Source organism: Ursus americanus, chromosome 16 (assembly GCF_024610735.1).
Source record: "Ursus americanus isolate L20-20 chromosome 16, mUrsAme1.1.p, whole genome shotgun sequence".
NCBI classification, from domain to species: Eukaryota; Metazoa; Chordata; class Mammalia; order Carnivora; family Ursidae; genus Ursus; species Ursus americanus.
In genome coordinates this window covers 2,571,296-2,592,158 of record NC_142142.1, presented here as the reverse complement: position 1 = coordinate 2,592,158, position 20,863 = coordinate 2,571,296, and the positions used below count along the sequence as shown (strand labels likewise).

The 20,863-nt window shown below is 49.7% G+C and overlaps 1 protein-coding gene across 18 annotated transcripts in view; it reads left to right on the top strand.

Moving 5' to 3' along the window:
• The window catches only part of PPFIBP2 (PPFIB scaffold protein 2), a 166,985-nt gene that overhangs the window by 102,441 nt on the left and 43,681 nt on the right, over positions 1 to 20,863 (top strand). For 17 of the 18 annotated variants that reach the window (XM_087868064.1, XM_087868062.1, XM_087868063.1 and 14 more), the window contains 2 exons: positions 840 to 953; positions 11,755 to 11,886. In XM_087868064.1, the coding sequence (XP_087724190.1) occupies positions 840 to 953; positions 11,755 to 11,886 (246 nt within the window). Of the gene's footprint in view, positions 1 to 335; positions 678 to 839; positions 954 to 11,754; positions 11,887 to 20,863 lie in introns of those variants that run through there. The other variant, XM_087868067.1, reaches the window with a different exon arrangement.

Genomic DNA, 20,863 nt, shown 5'->3' with positions numbered 1-20,863 from the left:
ATTGGTTAAAAACCCGAAGTGTCTAAAGGATCTTGATTTCTCTGTTTGGGGAGGCCACTCATTCTTTCTTCATCTTCCTGCTCTGAGGCTCCTTTTTAATAAAAAGGAGGATCTGGGGGCACTTTGCTATGAGAGCAGCCTATGAAAATCTTCTCAGTATGTATTGAGGGCATAATTTAAATGACTTTCTCTAAATGGGTTTTTTATGAATTCCAACAGATCTCTCCATGATTTTTAGGTAGAGGACTTCCCCGCCTGCTGTATGGGCCGTGTGGCTGGTGTGTGTTATGACTTGGAGTCATGTTTTGGCCTGTGAGGCACAAACACCTTCCCCGAGCCAAGTTTTGTCAGTGCTAATACATGCCCTTTACATCCCACATTCCTTAATTGCTTCAGAAGCCTCGCCTGATAGGTGAGCAGTCCTCACACCCTGATGAGAGACGGAAGGTCATTGGTTAGTTTCCCAGGAGTTTGGCCTGCTCTTCCAGGCGAGGTGGCAGGAGCCCCGGCCAGCCAGCCCAGATATGCCTGGAGGTCCCGACTGCCCGAGCCAGCTCTGCGAGAGGACTGCGGAGCAGGAGGCCAGCCCAGAGGCAGCGCTCCTGACCGCGGGGTGTTTCTCTCTCCAGTGCGTCCAGGGCAGGGAAACGCCGCAGCGTCAGTTAGGCAGTGGCAAGGTAGGAAGGCAGCTGGAGTTTTCCTCATCCAGGACCCTCGCTCCCCCCACCCGCCGCCTGCCAAAAAGAAAAGCCATCTCTCTGGAAGGATCGGCAGCGTGGTTTCACAGGTCCCGGTGAGCCTTCTCTGCTCCTCCACCATTGCTTTATTTCTTGGAACAGGTGAGTGTCCTCACAGACCAAGTGGAAGCCCAAGGAGAGAAGATTCGGGACCTGGAAGTATGTCTGGAAGGACACCAGGTGAAACTCAATGCCGCTGAAGAGATGCTTCAACAGGTAAGGGGGGGCGCATGCGCACTCGCGAGGGCCCGCGGGTTCCAAAGCAGCTCGTGTATTAAAGTCACGTTCTGTGTCCAGGTCACGGCGCTCGCTGCTTACTTCCCCATCCTGCCTGGAGGTGGGCTGGGCCGCTCCGTGTGTGGTGTTTATACAGCAGGTGAAACCAGCCGAACTGAGTCGCAGGGAGGAGAGGGCAGGAAGGACTGGCCTGAGAGGAATAACCTGTTGGGCAGGTTAGACAGATTCCCGGGTGGCACTTTCTCCTGCGTTCAGGTTCAAAGTCACCCTTCTCTTCTCCAGCCAGCAGCTCCAGGGCATCTGGGGTGTTAGAAAGTCAGTCGGCTTCTCTTGGTGCCTCTTTCCCATCTCACTCTTGCCCTCCCCACTCTGTGTAGTCTTTGATAGAGTTTAATTCATAAAGACTATCTCAGTGTAATGGTTGTCGAAATGAAAAATTTAGCTGTCTTCCTACCATTTAAATGACTCTCTTCAGTGCCTTGTTTGCCTTCGGTCCTCGTTGGTATCAGGCGTGCATATAATTTACAGAGCTGCTCCCGCCGTGGATACAGTTAGTCCTCTGATCTTGTTACGCTTCCCATCAGAGGGACGTTTTCCCCATTTTTAAATCTTGCTGTATAATTTTCTTACTGCCACTTAGAAGCTTTTTTTTTTAGGGTAAAGTGTGATAATCATTCTACTCTTGACAAGTTTTACCCTATTGTAAAGGATGGGGTGTTGAATTTTGATTCAGTCTTTTCAGAGTCTGTGGAGAAGCTGATAAGAAATTTTGTGAGGTCTGTCAAGATGATCAACCTAATGTCCTTGAGTCCTTCTTGCATTTTCAGTTATTTTGGGAAATAGACACATAAACGTCATCACGGTTTATGCTTTGTAACTTCTGCTGTAGTGCGTGGCACGGAGGAGGTGTTCACTAATATTTAAGGAATGACAGTCCCTGAACACAAATGGGTTCAGTCAGATAACTGCTTACGTCTTTCCCCCAAAGCTCTAACATTTTTTATTGTCATGATCAGCATTCAAATTGTTTCTTGGTAGAATGGTGATGAACACAAGCTTTGAGTCTGACCTTCGGTCTTAGGATAAATGTTTTGGTTCCCAAGTATTTCTTAGTTTTGAGTGCATTTGAAGAACTTTTTTTTTTTTTAAGTCAGTATTTCTATGCAGGTATCTTAAGAAAAAAAAAAAAAAAAAAAAAAAAACTAGTTCCAAAGCTCAGAAGCTGTTTGCTCTCTCGTTTGCTTTCTTTTCATCTCTGATTAATAAGTTACCACATTCTTGGCTCCATTTGATTTTTCTATTTAAATTGCCTGCATTTCTCTTGCTCATCCTACTCCCTGAAAATCTGAGTCTCAGTAGGAATTGAGTTTATTTTTTCAAGCAGAATCTTTCTTTTGAAGACCAGGAAAGAGAATAGCCTGATAGAAAGATCTTGAACGGTGGGAAAGCATTTTCACACAGAGTGATGGGAGAGCCCCCTAGACTGTATTTTCAAGGCTGAACAAGGTGTGGCTTTGAGGTGGGGATGAGGGAGGAAGGCCATGGAGTGTTACGAAACCCCAAAGACCAAGAAGATCTGAATGTGGAAGGGAAGCGTGTCAGGAAAATGTCAGAGGGTTGATGTTTCAGGAAGGCAGTGCCTGGTGGGTAACCCCGTAGTCAGGGGTCAAAGTTGGCTGCAGGGGTGCCTGAGCCACCTGACTGCCTGCCCTGGCTCCTCTTCCAGGCTCTGCCCCCTTGTCAGCTTCTCTGGGCCAGGGAGTCCGATGTTGGGCAGCTGGGCAAGCTGTCTTGTCCTTCTAGGCGTCAGCCCACAGACTGGGTTTTCGACTTTTGAAAAAGTCTTAAGCCCAGATACCTTTTATTTCTTGTGTATTTAAATCTGTTTTGTGTTACGGGTGAGGTCCCAGGCACAGAGGTAGATGTCGCGGCTTGGTAGAATTTGGAGTGCAGTAGGCCTTAGGTGTCACGTCTCAGGTTTAGAGATCTTCCTGAACTTAACCAAGTTAATATATTTTTAAAGATTTTATTTATTTACTTGAGAGAGAGAGCACGCGCAGGTGCACACAATCAGGGGAGGGGCAGAGGGAGAAGGAGAAGTTGACTCCCCACTGAGCAAGGTGCCGGATGTGGGGCTCGATCCCAGGATACTGGGATCATGACCTGAGCTGAAATCAAGAGTTGGACACTTAACCATCTGAGCCACCCAGGCGCCCCTAAACCAAGTTATTGTTATGCTCATCACTTTCCCTGTGTTCTTTCCATCTTTCAAGGATAACATGAAGGGAGTGTGGAATACTCACTTTTGGCACATTCTAGGTTCTAGTCATAGGACCCATTTGGGTCTCAGCTCCCACTCGTGTGTCTGCTGTGCTTGGTGGTACCTGAGCTGGAGATGTTTGGGTTCCCCACTCCAAATCCCGGGTTGAACATTCTGGTCAGCACATGCTGACCCTTTCCTCAGATGTGCTTGATGCTGTTTGAAAAGGCACTTAACTCTTGCCCCACAGTGCTGAGGCGGTGCCGTGGAGAGCTCGGACTGCGTTCGCCTCTGTCCTGGGAACTGGGGGCAGGCACGGACTTGCTTGTCTGCGGGTGAGATCCTGGACTACAGGGCTCTTGGCTTCTGGTGATAGGAACAGGGAAGACTCCCAGCCCTGAGGCAGAGAAGGGAGGCAAACAATTGCCTCTTTTTGCCCGCCCTCAGAGACTGTTCCTGTCCTGAGCCAAGCCCAGCCTCTTGCTCCAAGGCCCGAGGGGCTCTGAACGAGGTCCTTTCTCACCAAACTGCGTATTGACACTGACGCCCTTGGGGACTCTGTTCCTGGTAGCACTCCTCCCGGCTCGGAGTAGCCTTGTCTGCAGGAGGCAGCCGCTGCTTGCCTTGAGCGGACTGTTCACGTAAGCCCAGTGCTGTTAGATATTCTCATTTTTTCACAAGAGGCTGGAAATCCAGATTTAAAGATAAGTCTTTCTATTTTAAAAATACTGGCAACTAATTTAAATGGAAAAAAAGAAGACTGTGTAAACCACACCACGCTTACCTGCAGGTGAGGCCTGGCCCACAGACCTCTAACCTGCAGCCCCTGCTCTAGACGCTGCCCCCTCCCCTGGCGGCAGGAGCACTCGTAGGACTTACGGAAACCCGAAGGCAACAGCATAGCCCCAGCTCTGTGCTTACTTACATAGGCTCCAGCAACACCACTGAGCCATGTCTCCCCACAGCTGTTCTGCCCGCCTCCTTCCAGGAGCCGAAGACGGGCCGGAGTTAGCGCCTCACCCAACTCATGAGCCTCACACCCCTCCACCTGCCCCTGCTGAATGCTGATCTCTCGATCCCCATCTGTTTTTTTCTATGCATTAATCCATCTGGTCTCCAGAATGAAGGAGCATGAAGACCTTGGGGTTAGACAGGCAAAGCAGGACCAAATAGCATCAGCGCGCGCTGGTCCACACGAGCAGCACATAGACGATGGACCCATTTGAGGGCAAAAATCTTTGTCTGAAGCCCTCTGCAAGATTCAGGGCGGCAAGGGGGCAGCTGTGAGCATCTTTGGGGACTGCCTCTGGAAGCACCTACTCAGGTATGGTCTCGGACTCACTGAACAGGTGTGGATTTCCCAGGGAACCTTCTCCATTAGAAAGAGTCATTTTCCAGAAAATCTATAAATGGGTCTTCCTGAGGCCACAGCCTGGGTTCGTTTTCCCAGGTCTGGGTAGTCTGGGCCTCGGGGCTGACCTTCGCCTTCTGTTTCCTGAGCAGGTCAAGACATTGCCTAGCAGTGTCTCTGAGGGCTGTGCTCTGGGCTCTCCAGTATTAGCACCCCAGGAACTCAGACATGGAGCAGCGGCCTCCTTGTCATACCTAGCTCAGACTGGCAACAAACTCTATGTCATAGGGCGGGTTCTCCGTGGCCTGTGGATGCACTGAGGTCCCTGGTGGCTTTTCTGAAGTGGCCTCTAGAGTCCATTGGAGTCCTTCCCACCACGCTCCTCAGCCTCTGACCTTTCTCCAGAGGATGATGACTTCAAGGAAGAAGCTGATGCTACTTAGTGGTTAATGGACTTTACACAGAGCTGGCAGTGAAATGGAGCGCCGTCCAGAGACTAGCCATTTACAGATGTAATCAGTGTCAAGAGCAGCAAAGATGAGCACTGTCAAAAAGAAGACAGGCTAGGGGAGCCACATGGGGGGGAAGAAAGGATGAAACCTCCTTGTGAGGACACACCCCTGCTTTGGGGTAACGTTAAAGGACACCAGCCTCGATTTCAGTCCTCCCACCTGACCTGGAGCCCTAGGTGTTAGGCAGCCTCCTTGTTTTGGCTGCCCTTTTAGGTGAGGTGTGGAGAGACAGATTTCAGGGATTTGCAGTCAGTTCCCATGACTTTCCGTAGACTCACCTCTTACCGTCGATGTGGGAGAATCGTCAAACCTGTGTTCTTATGTGTGGAGAAGGCGGACGACCGTGTGCGCTCTACATTGCCCACCTCTTAGGGCTGGAGGATGGTTATTTCCGTTTCGTTAAAACAGAACTATGTCACAGATCACCAGTTTGAAGACATTGAGCGTGGGGATTCGGGGCCCTCGAGTTGAGTGAAGGACAGTGGGTCCAGGCATGTGAACTCCACGTGTCGTCAGCACCTGGCTGGTAAATTTCCCAGAACGCCTCTAAGGAGAGATTTCTGTCTCACAAAGAATATTAAACAGAGCTCTGTACGCGGTCCTGTGGGAGCACAAGTCTGTCTCAGGAGGTAAGACACTTGAGTCACGAGTGAGCAAAACAGGGATTTGCTAGTTATCCCCTAACCCTCCCCCTGGGAGATTTCTGAGGCAGAAATAACTGCTTTTTTCAAGTTGATCTTTGATGTCGCATCTCCGTACCACCGCGTGAAGTGGGTGCTTTACCCTCTGTTCACAGGATGAGGGTTCTGAGGCGCAGAGAGATGGTTTCATTAGTGGGGACTGAGTCTGGACTCGAACCCAGGTTGACTACAGGCACCTCTCTGTGGTGTTACTCACGAAAGCAGCTTTCTGGCACGGCCTAGGCCTCTTACTTCAGAGGGCAAAGGAATGCATTTTTCTTTTCATGTCTTTCCATGGCCCCAATCTTTCCTTCTGGTTTCAGATTGCCAGTCTGGCTCCAGTCCTCTGTCATTGGTCAGTAACTCCCTGGGTCGTGTTCCACACTTAAAGATGGAAGTAATTGCTTCAAGATGTGGCCCCTTAAGGAGAGAACAAATGGAAAGGCCACTTCTTTTTATCAGCTCCAGTCTCAAACTGAGCTTTGGAAAAAGGAAATGACGGTTCTCTCGGAGATGTAAGTTTTTTTTCCATCTCCACGAAAGGAGATGGATTTGCCCTTCTGGAGGAGGTTACTGGTAGTGGTGAAGCGAGAGGGGTGAGTGATAATTTTGTTCATTGGGGGTTTTTTCTTAAAGTTTCATGACCTAGTTTTATGATGCTTCATAGTACAACAGTCACCTGCCTCACATACCACCCCTCCTCTTCCTTTGTGCTCTCCATAGGCAACCTTAAAACAGTTGGGAGAGCAGAAGCTCATGCAGCTGGTGAAACCTGTCCCCCTTATCTCCAGCCCCTGCCTCCCCACACCTCACCTCTCCCTGCATTACTGTAGCTGCACGATTCCAAGAGGTTCCCAGCCGGATCCACCGTGTGGATCTGAGTGGGGACCGAGCCTTGCCTTGGTGCCCCAGACAGAAAGGCTGGATCCAGAGAGGACTCCAGGCTTCAGCGTGAGAGCTAGGGAGCCAACAACCTTTCTCTTAAGGCACAGGCTGAGTAAAAGCAGCTAGCAAAGGAGACGGAGGAGAAAAAGAAAGATCAGGAAAACCGCAAGGATGAGGTGGAAAGTAGTATCTAGACTGATCAGTGGATGAAGGGTATGTGGTTGAAAGCTGAGAAGTACAGGTCGCATCTGAAAGTTAGGACACTGGTCCCTAGAACCAGAACTATTTCGGTGCCCCACCTGGTGAAGGCAGAAGCTGGGTTGCAGGCATGCAGACGTCTGGTGGAGAAGTGACGGGAAAGTGAGGAAGAAGAGGCAGCAAGGGTACATTATTCTTTTAGAGCTTGGCTGTGAAGGGGTGAGGGCGGGGATGAAGAAAGAGCACATTCATACCAGCACACAGAGCATGCGTTTGCCTTGCGAGAGCAGAAGAGAGTTGATGGCGGTTGCTTCAGGGGAAGGCAAGGTCAAGAGGGGAAGTTCTTTCGAATGTCAGAAATTTGATCATGTTTATAGCCTGAGGAATGGGAGCTGATGGTGAAAGAGATTAAATGCCTGTCAGAGTGGATGATTAATGGTCCTGCCCTAGTGTGGCGCAGAGCGGGTGGGAACTTCCTCACAGGCAGGACAGAGGTGAGGGAGAGCCTAGGACCAGGTGAGTAGGCGTCCTTCGGAGGGAGAAACCGGACCAGAATTCGGAGATCCCAGCCAAACGCTACTGACTGACTGGGGAGGTAACTTGAAAGCCTGGACGTCAAGCTGTGTGGGGATGCAACGAAGTGTAGAGAACGAGACAGAGTCAGCAACAGGAAGGTGGGTCAGATGGGGCAATTCCAGGGCAAGCTCTAGAATCGTTGCTCCTTGAACATACGCTTTTTATGTGCAACCTGGAAACTTACTGGGCTTCAGCGTGATTCTTAAAGGGGAAAGAACCCAACATGAGTTGTGGGCTTGCTTGCTCTAAGACACGGATGTAAGAGATTTGAATGAGAGATGATTCTGGGAAACTTTGAAATAGAAAAGATGTAAATTCAACGAATGATCAGATTATTTTTAAATATCTTTTCACTAAACAGGAGAGGTTATTTGAGGAGAAGAGGGAGAAATGGTGGGGCTTATGGCTGGAGAAGCATGGGAAAGGTTTGGAGCAATCTCTAAAGGGAACCAACCAGCGATGAATGCAGGGGTGCGGCGGTACTGGAAGATCAGCTGTAATTAGATGGCATACATTTGTATGGAAACCAGTTGGCTTCGTTAAGTGTCGTTTAGCAGCAGTTTCAGGCCATGGGGACTAGAAACATAGACAAAAGGCTCTGAGGTTTGGCATGGACTGGGCTCTGGCAAAGCAAATGCACTTCAGGTCTGGGGGCAGGGATGAGCTGGATGGGGAATTTTCTGGTGGGGATGTGATACAGCTGAAATGACCTCAAGGTATGAAATGGATAAGGAGGCAAATATTACTTAATGGTAGTTGATAAGCTAGTGGCCACAGAAGAAGAAATTAAAGATTATTTAAGTCGCTAATTGAGAAAGTTTAAAGGTCAGAGGACTGTGGCCAGAGGAGACCATTTCAGAGCTGAAGATTTTAGAAGCAGAGTGAACGCATTCTGGACAAAGTTGAGGGCCAAGTGGTGACCATCCCGCGGAGAAGTTGAGGCAAAGTGGAAGCAAAGCCCGTTGGCATTGTGGTCAAGAAAGGTGAAGCCAGAGTGGATATGGGCAGACTAACAAGGATGTCAGAGTTACTGAGGAAATGGAATGTGCCCAAACTACCTAGAGATAAAAGCCCTGAGGGTCTGGACAAAAGCTGACAAAAGCTCTTGGGTTCTGGATGTCTGGGAGAAGTTGCTACAACTGAATGGTGCTGCCTTAGAAGAGGAGGGCAGACGTAGGTGGTCAGTAAGGACAGTCGTGGTCTGGAAGCAGGGAGAAAGTTGTCCAGTAAGTTGGATTGTCGGGGCAGAGTGGACTCTGCTTGAGGTGACTGGGAACGGTCAGTCAAAGGACGTCAAAGTCAGGATCGGTTTAGGCTGGAAGGAGAAGGAACAGTTGAAAATGCAGGGTAGTTAAGCCCTCTTAGGACACACATGGTGGGGGGTATAGCACATAATAGTGCCTGGAGGCCATGTGGGCCTGGAGATGGGACGTGGAGCCGGACGGGGATGAGCGTGGGAAGGCTGATTTTGAGTTCAGGGAGTAGGACAGTACTTAGGACAAGGATGAGCGGTGACCTTAATGAAAGGTAGAGGCTTATGCTAATAGAGTAGCTGGACTATGATCGCTAATAACTGGAATGCCCATGTGCTACGTCAGGGTGACCGTTTGGAACATGACATGACCACCTGGAGGGGCTGTTGGAGCTTTAGTACGACCACTTAGATTATTAGCCTCGTCAGCTGGAACGTGGGTGTGACCAAGTAAAACAGCTAGAGGGATTTTGACAAGAGTGGAAATAGAGTAGGTTCTTAAATTTTCAAGAGAGATACATTCTGAGGCTTTTTTGAACCAACGCAGTGTCCTGAATGTAGTGAGTAGACAAACTGCGTCTTAAGGTAGTCAAGCACTCAGGGGGCCGTGTTTTCAACGGTCGTATCCCTGGGCCTTGACATCTGGTAGATATTTAAGAACGTATTTGTTGAGTGAATGATTAAAGTCTCATGGAAGAGTATTTTCTCCGTTGTCAGTGCTCCAAAGCAGTTGTGTGCTGGACCTTGATTTGTAGAATTGCTCTACTTTTTCTTCGCATTGGTGGCTGGAAAGCTCCTGTGTGCAGTGCGGTCCATCTCTAGCAGTCCTCAGAACCTTCGGGTAGGCCTTTTATACCAACCGTGGCTCTGGCTTTAACTTCTTTTCCTACCTGCTTTCATTTTATGATTTTACATGTTAACTGAAATTGCCCATTTTTCATACTGCCTCAGATCGTTTTTGGAACAAAGCAGGTATATGAAAGGATGGAGAGGGAAACACAGAATGAGGTGGTGGAGGTGGAAGGAAGCAGGGAGGAGGGGGAGGCGGGAGTGAGTAGCTAGTGTCAGGGAGGAGTGCATCTTAAGGTAGCCTTAGCGCCAGGCCCTGGTAGAAAGTGTGTGCTCAACAAAATCTTGACAGTTTGCGGGGTGTGTGGGTGGCTCAGTGAAGTGTTTGCCTTCAGCTCAGGTCATGATCCTGGAGTTCCAGGATCAAGCCCCACATGGGGGGGGGGGGGTCCCTGCTCAGCAGGGAGTCTCCTTCTCCCTGTGCCCCTCACCCCGCTCGCGCTCGCTCTCTCTCAAGTGGATAAATAAAATCTTAAAAAAAAAAAATCTTGACAATTTGACAATTTCCTTGACTCAGTGAATATTTGTTGATTGGCTTTTTTCAGCACGTATTTTGTTATTTTTCTTAAAATTCTTGGACTTCTTCCTTTGTTTGGGAAACAATGTGATACGTTAGACAGAAATGAGTTTTGGAGTGCGACAGACTTTGGTTTGGAAACTGACTCGGCTGTTGTTGAGTGGCATGTGTCTTTGGCCAAGACAGGCCAGTCTCTGGGCCTGGTTGCTCCTCTGTTAAATTAGGATAATATTTACTGTCAGATCACGAGGAAGGTTTTTGAGAGCATGTATGCAAAGTACCCGGCGGGGTCTGGCGCCGAGCAGGCTCTCACTGAATCTGTGTGTCTGCTCTCCTTCCCCCTCCAGCTTTACACACATTCACCTGGCAGACTCCTCAGGACCCAGTCACCTGCCGTTCCGCATTGAGCATTGCTGCCTCTGCCCTATACGCTGGCTTCGAGTCGAGCTGAAACAGGAAGAGCCGGCCTCTTCTTCCCCTGCTCAGTGAGCTCATTTCTGCTGAATGTCTAGATACTCGTCCCCTCACATTAACAGATGGAGAGCTTGTAGCTTGGCTTTGAGGGCCTTTCCCAGTTAAAATCTTGGTCCTGTGTGGTTTGGCTTATGGTCTGAGGACAGTTCAGAGTATGTGAAATCATAGCTGTTGATCACCATTCTGGTACTTGGGTTGGGCTGCCCAAGAGAATAGAGAATGTTCGTCCTGTGACGGGATAGTGTATCTTTTCTGGCTGCTCATTTGGCTGGAGTCTCCAAATCCCCATATTCCAGTCTCTTTGCTGGGAACTGCGTAGCCAGTGTCTACCATGTGCCCAGATTTGGGAGCTCATGGACCATTGTCTTTTGCCAGTGGGGAAGTGTTACCCCTGGACTTTGGGAATGCTCGTGGTTTTTGAGGACCTTTGTAATCCCTAGTAGTTCCCAGCAGCTATTTTGTCTCTCACCTTTGTTTGTCTTATTTATGCTTATTAAGTGTATGTGTTAATGGCAGGTTGTTGTCTGTTACTGTTCTAGTGATGGCAGGACTTAAAACCTCCCCTGGTCCAGCCTTACAGTAAGGAAAGGACAGTCTTCCTACTTAATCCCCTAGTGGCTCAGAAAGCTCCATAGCACATAGGCTAGGAAAAATCCATATCACATAGATAAGATTCTAATCATTCAATAAATACTCATTGAATATCTGCTCTATGCTCTAGCTCCCTTCTAGGCTCATTGTCATGAAACCTTACAATGAAATTTGTTGAGGACATGGGCTGAACGTTCAGCCCAGGAGGTGATTTGGAATCCTTGGTTTTGAAAAATATATTGTTAATGTAAGCTTGATTTGTTTGTTCGTTTGTTTTAGTTGAGAGGACCTGCTGGTTTGCCTTAAATATAGAGGTGGAGAAATTTAGGTCTTTGAACAAAACTGTCCATTTCTCTATATTTGGAAATAATGGTTTCTAGAGGCAAACGTGTCTTTGAGAGCTATGGTTCCCATCGTTTTTCAGAACACAATGGGTAGTGGCAGGGGCTGTGCTCTCTCTGAGTGACCCAGGAGCAGCCCAGGTCCGTCCCTACTAGACCCGTGGCTCACATGCAGCAGTCTCAACTCTGTTGTGCAACATACAACTTAGAGATTGCCTTCTGCACTCTGGATGGAGCTACAGTTGCCCTTGTTGCCATGGGGGCTGTGATTTTGAGATCTGGTTTTGCTTGCAGGAGCTGCTAAGCCGCACATCTCTTGAGACCCAGAAGCTCGATCTGATGACTGAAGTGTCTGAGTTGAAGCTCAAGCTGGTTGGCATGGAGAAGGAACAGAGAGATCAGGAGGAGAAGCAGAGAAAAGCAGAGGTGGGTGTGATACACTAAATTCTGGAGGGGGTGGGGATCCATACTGTGCTAAACTCAGAGCAGAGAAAGCTAGCCTAATGTGGACTCAGGCCATCTGGTCAACCCCAAGCCGGGCAGCCACTGGGCGCCACAAGCATCTATGCACTAGAGACGCAATGATCTGTTAATACCAAGTTATCATGTTTTGCTGTGGCTGCAAATTTCAGCCATGCCCAAACCACCCAGTTTTGGCTCTAGGGCTTTATCCTCCCTCAAGCTGCTGACAAGGATGGAAAGGGAAGCAGTAAGGGGGAAAGGATCAGACAAGATGTGAAGGGACCCAATATGTCCTCTGTGAGAGCGAAGGTAATGACCATGTACTGGGATGAAGTCCACTGTCCAGGAGGCCACTGTCCCCCTATCAAAGGAATGCATTTCACAGACCCAGATGGAGCCCTTAGATTATGTGTTTCTTTTCTCCTGATAAGTCATAGGAGGGAGCCCATGTAATGTTTTCCTGCATTGTTCCTGTTTTTATTTCGGGGTCCATAATGCCATTGGCCAGAGCAAACCAGACTCCTTTTTGGGATAAATGTTTTGGACAAATTCTAGGCTCAGAGCTGCTTTTGTTGAGAGAGAATATCCTGTTTTAACCTTAGATAACCACCTTCCCTGTACCTCTCTACCTAAGTCCCCCTATTTGCACCTGGTGATATAAGATGGGAAAAGAAGATAGGCTTTCGGTTTAGAAGCACCTTGGTTCAATTACTGACCTAACTGCTTAACAGATCTTTGAACTTCATTCAATAAGCTAGCCGCTTAATTTCTCTGAACTTCAGTTTCTTTATCTGTACAATGGTAACTGTGTGAAGTCCAAATCAAATCAAAAAAGTTAAGTCCCTGTCACAGTATCTGGCACAATGTAGGTACTTGGTTATCTTCACACACACAGCCCCATTTAGGAATCTCCAAAATCTGGAAGTGGATCTTGTTCCTTTCTATTAAGCACCGCCATTAGTGTGCACTGAAACCTGCCCTATTTCTGTGTTTACTGGGTTAACACTGATGATAGAGACACATCTGATATGTGGAAAATTCTGTGCATTGCTTTTGAGAAGCTGCTTGTTGGTAAGTAACGTTGCCAAAAGAACTCTCAAGACAGTGTCTTCTAGTGATTAAGAGCGCAGGCCCTCCAACCAGGTGTTCCACCTGTAATGCAAGCTGAGCTGCTCATTAGCTTTGAGATCTTAGGCAAGTCACGTAACCTCTGCTTCTTCCTCTGTAAAATGGAGAGAGTAACTTGCGGTTTCCTGGCTGGTTCTGAGCAGGGAATGATACCACGTGTGTCGTCCTTAGCATAGTGTTGGACACGTAGTAACAGCTAGCTTTTATCAATTGCTTACCGATTGTGTCCTTAAGCATGCTGCAGATGGAAACGTAGATTAAGATACATTGAAAAACTGTAGAGGTCACGCAGACTGAAAGCTTATCTGGGTGAAGTGTTAGTTGAATAGACTTTGCTTCTTAAATGTTCAGAAGGAAGGAAACTGAAATGTCTCTAGGTTCAGAGGGTTTTTGTTGTTTTTTTCTTCTGTTGGTTTTTTTGTTTTGTTTTGTTTTCTTTTTTTTTTTTTTTTTACCAATGTTTCAAGCTGTGTGATTACATGTGAACATATGTTAAGGCTCTGGGAGCAGAATTCAGTAAACTCTGAGACGTCTTAAAGTGGTAGAGACAACTCAAAACCACTTAAATTCTAAAAAAAATAAGTAAAGACGGGAGGTTATTAGGTCACACAACTTGACGCGTCTGGGGTTTAAAGTCCAGTATCTAGATCCAGGAGACCTCACAATGTCATTAAAAACCGGCCTTAGTCTATGGCTTGGTTTTGCGTTAGCCTTATTCTCGGGAAGTCTCCCCGTGTGGTGACGTAGATGGCCGTCAGCAGCTCTAGAACCCACCTGCCAGACAGCCCCTGCAGAGAGAGTCTCTTTCTCAGAGGTCCAGCAGAAGCCCCAGGACTGCATCTCGTGGGGCCGGTTTGGGTCACGTGCCTGGTTCTGACGTGTAGGGAGCACGCGGGTGGGCGTGAGTCCATCCAGGAGAGAACGCGGAGTTAGTACCAACCTGGGACAGCTGAGTTCCGTTCTGGGGAAGACGGGATGGAAGGAGGGCTCCTGCTTCCGGGCCAAGTGTCACTAAAGCAAGCACTCATTTTGCTGTTTGCTTTATTTTTTCTTTTCTGAGGGATTATGTTTCGATCAGAATTTTTTGTTTTTGTGTTCCATCAGGCCATTCATGCCTGAGACGACATGGACCCTTTGCCGCTGGCCTCAGTCCTACCAGATAACAGCCCTTCCCAGTTGCTAGTACAAACATTAGGTTTCTATGTGGAGAAATTTTTTTAGGCTGTTCCAACCTGCGATACGCCATGAACAGCCACGTGACCTGACACGCATTTCTCCTTCTTAGACCTGAGCATAATCTCTGCCGGTGTGCTCAGAGGCTCCGCGACTCCTTGCAGCCCTCTGGAGCACCGGAGGCTTAAAACCACGGGGCCGCTGCTACCGCTGCCCCATCGTCGTGTGTGGACGTGTCCGAGGGGGGGCATTTAGCTAAGGTCACCAGAGGCTACATGAATAAGGGGAATGCTGCTTCCCAGCCTGCACTGCTGCTGGGTTTTTTCCAGTGAATATACTTAGCCCAAGGCCTCATGGCTTGTGGTTTGGAAAGGCAGGACCTTTCTCTTTGTTTTGTTTGTTTTCCGGGGTAGCTGGATCTGAAGTTTCCTCTGTGTAGTTCAGGCTTTATCCCCAAATTCCATTTTATGTTTCAGTGAAAATTAAAAAAGGATGCTGTTAACAAGAGCATTGCAGGCTGCTTTTTTCTGTCTGGCTCTGGTCCCCCCCCCCCCCCCCCCCCCCGCCGAAGCCTGTATCCTGCCTGTAAAAAGTTACGGAAGTGATTCTAGATGGTTGTCTAGAAACCTGAGGACTTCAAGGTATAGGTTTCTTGTCAGATTGAAACCATCGTGGCAGCGGCCTTCCTTAGGAATCTGTCGGTGAGATGTGGGGGAAAACTGGGTTTCCGTTTGCCTTTCCTCGTGAGCCTTTTGCAGTGGTTCTGGGTCATTTCAGGAGACCCAGGCTTGGTTCAGTTAGGTTTACTCCTGAGAAGCAGGACTGCAGAGGAGGAATGGCTGCCATGGAAAGTAAATACCAGAATTAGGAGGATGGAACATAAAAGAGCCAGAGGCAAAGGGAACCCTCTGGGTGGCACACCGTGTCACAGGCACGTCCTTCAGGAGGTGTCTTCCTTGGAGAAGGGAGTCTAGTTTCCCCCACACTGGAGTTGCAGGGGGGCCTGAAGCAGATCCCTCTGTGGGTCTGCGTGCAGTCCCAGAGCATCCTGTAAAGAAGGGAGCAGGGCCTGGAAAGCGGAGTCAGCCCTGTTGATCAGAGGTATACGCAAGTATGAAGAGAACCAGAAAGAGGCTTTAGACGGAATATCTTGCAGCACGGGTGGTGGTATCATCCTTCTTCCTTCCTGGGGTTCGCACCCTGGAAGGGACGAACTCTGATTTCTGAGCTGGGCAACCGGAGGGATGGACTTGGAGCACAGAGCAGGGGCTGAGAAGATGGTATTTGCTCCGGGAAGAACTGGCCTGAGCGGGGGAATCTTACGGTTTTTATTTTATTTATTTTGTTTTATTTACTGATTTTTTTTTTTAGCATGGGAAGTACATTCCCACAATTCAGAAATTAAGAGTTCATAAAGGTATATGCAGCAGAAAGTCCCCTTCCATGCCCCCCGCGCCCACCGTCAGAAACACTGTGGTCAGTTTGTATCCTCCCAGAGTGACGCGCGGACGAGCCGGTTTATATGGAGAGAGAGTTACACACACACATACACATATTCTCGCCCTCATTTTTGTACACGTCTAGACCTTCTAATTTAGCACTCTCGGAGTTTATTTCATACCAACCACATTTAAAAAATGTATTTCTATTTATATCTGCGTATTACTTCATTATCTGACTGTGCCCTAATTTGCTTGACCTGTCCTCTTCTGCTGGACATGTAAGTGGTTTCTAAGTGTTTGTTATCACAAAGAACACCTCTGTGAATGATCTTGCACGTGTGTGAGGATAGTGGGGTGCAGTCCATGGGCCAAAGGCTGCAGGCATCTGAAATCTTGACAGATATGTCCACGTTGTCCTGTGGAGCATAGAGATTATGTTCCCATCAGTGATGTGTAAATGCCAGCCCAGTATTAAACTGAGCATGAAGGACGAGAAAGAAAGAGAACTAAGGAAAACTGTGAGCAAGTTTAACAGGTAAGAAGGGGTGGAGAAGACCATGATTATGGGAGGTGCTCGGTGGTTTCACATAGAAAAGAACCACAAAGAAGGACTTTGGTGGCTAGCGAAGCAGGAGTAATAAAGCCAGCTGAGGGTACAATACAGAGTGGCAAGTAGAACCTCAGAAATGTCAGCTGGACTTCGTGACGCGGGACCCAAGAATGGGACACAGCTACAAAAGGGTCTGCCCGGTGGGGGGGCTCCAGACCTGTTGAGAGGGGAGGTGGGCCAGCCCTGGAGAGAAAGAAGTCTAAAAGTCCACTGAAATGCTGAGCCTGAGGATGGACGCCCTGGAAAATAACACGTGGGTCAGGAGAGTGGGAGGGCAGTGTCCCAGAAGGGTTGGGGTGCAGCACACAGTCCCCCTAAGCCGAGGAGGAAAATAGGCGTGCTCTGATACAGATCCCCAGACACGTGGAGGCGGGCAGCAGTTTGCATGGCTCCCCAAAGTCTCCTCCAGCACAACACGTAAGTATTTGAGAGGTTGGCTTTTGGTGCCCCACCCCTTACTTGTTTTACCCAGGGGGGCAGAGAAGGACCCTGGGAAACTGCCACTCTGGCTGTAATGTTGCAGCAGAGGGAAGACTGGTTTATGAGGGCAAAGCGTCGGGTACCTTGAGAGAGAGCAGCCACTGTATTGTGAGTCCATAGAGCGAGACAGGGGAGCCGGGCATGGACACACGTGCGCTATAGGCTTTGGTAAATCATAGCTTCGAAAGTTCAGAAATAACACAGAAGATGACTCAAGAATGTTGAACTTAAAAATAATGTGATTTCTGACCGCAGTCTCAAATAACACTGACAAAAAGGAGAAGCTTAGAGGCATCCCGAGAGGGGCTCGTATAAAAGCTGGAAAGGACCCAGCAGGGTGTGGCTGTGTGAGCAGCGCCAGCAAGGGCGAGCCCCGAACAGAAGGACAGTGCCAGGGATGGGAGAGAGACTTTAAAAGTTACATTCTCCAGAAGAAGATCAAAGAGAGAATGGGCTCGATTCCCACAATGCCTCTGGCACAAAGAACTTAGGGCCCTGGTCCCCAAACTGCTTGTTGTAAGTGAATTTTAAAATACCCAGGAAATGAGGTGAGTTACTAGCAAACTAGGAGTTTACCATTTTCTACCCCCCGCCCCATCATGGCCAAGAAAGTTAGCCAGGTTCTGTGAAATTTGGTCTGTTGAGGCTGGGGTTGACCCTATGATGGTTTGTGGGAGGCTAGGAGATGAAGTAGGGATTGCGTTGGTTAAGAGCGAGTTACATCAACTTGACCTCGTGTGTTGGGCCAGGGACGCATCATGCAGGGTAGACCGAGTAGACGCGGACTTTGAGAGGAATTGCGCACACTCTGCCCAGGGAGTCTGGAGAGTGAGCTGGAGGAAACAGGATGGGTGCTAAGAGAGGTACCCGGTGATCATAGCACCTAGAGACCATCTCTAGGAGGATGTATTGGAGAGGGTGATAATCCTCTGCCCTTAGCCGTCCTGCCTGTTCAGCATTTTTAACGTATAATGTGGAAGCTGTTCTAGAAGGTCTTGAAGCTCTGATGATGTGAAACCAAAGAAAGCCGGACTGGATCAGCCGACATTGGGATCCATAAAAACCTTCCTAGACGGGAGCGATGGCTAGATGGGCAGGAAGAGGGTGAAAGGGGTCAGAAGAACCTGAGGCGTGGAAGATCACTAACAGTAGGGAAGGAAGCACTGTGAGACAGAGCCAGGCAGCTTGAGGACAGGAACATGGCTGTGATTTGACCAGGAAGAGGACCCTGAGGAAGAGAGGTGCCCCGCCTGGTGGAGACAGACCTTGTCTGCCTGGAGGCGGGGCGGGGGGCGGGGGATGGATGGGGGTGATGAAATCTGACAACAGGTCTGGACTCTTCATTTGAGAGGTTTAGCAATAGAGAGAACAAAAGAAGGAAGAGGGCAGTGAAATTCTAGAAGCTTCTATAAGAGAGACCAGCAGGTCTAAAGACAAGAGCAGGGCCAGTGCATAAGGGACTAAATAAAGATTCTGGAAAAGAATGGCCAGTAAGGTGAGCATGCCAGGGAGTGCAGAGCCGCTGGGCCTTTGTTGTCCACGATCAATGCCATGGGCCTTAACTGTGTCCCATGACCATTAGGTGTTTTCCATTGTTCACCCAGTTCCTTTCTTACGGATCGAACACTTGGCAAAGGAGAAGCAGAGGAGGGAAGTGAACTCACATCTATCAGATGCCCCGCGTGTGCCAGGCCCTGTGCCAGGTGCTTCACCTAGGGCTCACTTGATTAACCCTGAGATAGACCCTCATTTCCACAGAAGTGAAAACGAGCCTGCACGAGTCTGCAGCTCGCACACTTCGCCTGCGTCATGCCGGGGCTGCTCACGGCGCGGCTGCCCATAGCGGGCTGACCTCCCTCTTCGGGGAGGTAGAGGCTCACGTTACCTTGAGGGATTGCTTTTGGCTCCATCCTTGATTAACCTGCCGTCCTTCCTTCTGCCCCAGGGCTCTTGGTTAGAGGGTTAGATGTACAATTTTTAGAAAAGTGGCCTCCATGCTAATGAATTGCCAGGTCCATCTCCCCTTCTCCTCAGTATTGCTTTTATCCACACCTGCCTTTCCTCTTCTCGTGCCTCACAGTGACCACTCGAAATCTGTACCCTGTTGTGTTTCACTGCTGTGTCCTTTGAGAAGGTAGCCTTGCCTGCTTTACAGAGATCAAGGCCATTGGGAAGATCTCCCTCACCTTGCTGTTACTCATCTAAGACTGCCTGACCTTCAACGTTCCTTTGTGCTTAGCGAATTCCCCCACCTTGGCTGCCAATTCCGGTGCCTTTCCTCCCTCCTAATTCCTCCTGTACAGCTTCTTGGTCCTGCCTGCTACGTGGTTAAAGTACCAAAAGACTTTGAGACTTCTCAGAAGAGAAAGCATGAACAAACTGAAGTAGACTGTCTTTTCCCCATGGAGCACCTCCCAGTGGTGGCCAAGTCCATGGGCAGTAGAGACAGAGCTGCCCTGTGATGCCCGGTGGCTCAGGCTAGTCAGGCGGGAATCCTCTGGCTTTGTCAGGTGTGTGCACTAAGCCAGCAAGGGGTTTGGAAGCTGGTGGTAAACGGAGCACAGGCCAAGTCAGAGCCCAGGGTCTGCACTGGGCCTGCGGATAAGAACACAGAGGGCAGGTGTGGCCCCAGCCCATTGGTGCATGGCCATCAGGGTGCAGGGACCAGTAACAGTGGAGCTGGGTAGAGGTCTGAGGTCCAGGGCACTGAGGCCCATAAGACTCACCTTGATTTCTCAGCCCAGTCCTCTGGTCTTGGTAGAAAAATGTCTTGTTAGATGGTCCTGGGGGAAGACAGCCGGGGATGTGTGGGGGCCAGTTCAGGGGGGGGCTGAGTCACAGGGAAAGTGGCTGCAAGGCCAGGGGCCTGCTTCTGTGGGCAAGGACTGCAGCTCAGACCTCAGTCCAAATCGCATCAGCAGAGAGAAGAGTTGGTGCCCTCTCCGCCCCAAACGGCCACTCAGACCCCGTTTCCCATCTACATTGGAGAAGGGAATTATAAAACAAGATATGGGTGGGACTTTGTCTTCTCAGACACCATTGTCTTTGGTGAGGATGGACAATTTCCTTCTGGCCCACCTGGGCAGTTCCCATGGTGCCCGTGGCAGACCCCAGTACCAGACGCCGGTGCTCAGAATATCAGTAAGCGGGGCGGGGAGACCTAAGCAGTTTCATTGGCTGACCCCCTGCCCCGGTCCACCCAGGGCTCTGCTCTGCTGTTTCCAGGTGTTCCCTTAAGTCCACATCCCCTTGCTAGAGGCTGCTCGCAGCTTCCCCCAGCCCCTCGGGTTCTTGCTGCCACGAGTGACACCGTCGTCTATGGTGTTAACCCAGGCTCATGGCTCGCTCTCCCCTTTACTCCCACCCCGTGCCTGCCGTCATCACCTGGACTCACGCCATCCCTTCCTCTCTACCCTGGTGGAACTAGTCACTCTGCTCCCTGGAAGCCCCGTGTTTTCTGGGTGGTGGCCCTTACAGCCTGTCATGGTGATGTGTGTGTCTCCCCACTCGCCTGTGAGCACCCCTGCTTGCTGTGGCCACGGGTGACTAAGCGTCTCTGGAGCAGAAAACGGAAAGCCCGGTAGAGCCGCGAACAAGTGCAACTTACAACTGAGCAGCTGTGATGTGCAGGGATTGCAGTTATTTTTCAAAGTTGCCATAAAAGGCCAAGATGTTCTCGAGGCTGCAGAGGAGTGTGGTTTGGAGTGGGAGGTAAGGAGTGAGGTCTGGTACGGGGTGTGAGGGAGAGGTCAGTCGGCCGTGTTAGTGTGCGTACGTGTGCTGTGTGCTGGGGGGCGGCTGGCACCTGTCGCGTGTGTGGGAGGGGTTGCGTCCGTATGCGTGCCTGTCTGCTCTCACCAGGCCCTGTGCGTCATTGCCGATGTGCAAGGAGGGCCCCCCAGTGTGGCACTGGGGAGCTGCTGGGGGTTCGTTCAAAGTGCGGCGCAGCCCCATCCATGGGGCAGGTCTCAGGAAAAAGGCCGTGTCTTTCGGTTCCTGTGCGGAAAGTGGGCGGTCACCCCTGGGGCCACCTGCTGCTCACCGTCTGCGTGCCGCCCTCCTCCTGGGCCGCTCTTGCCAGGACCTGTGTCTGAGAGCTGACTGACCC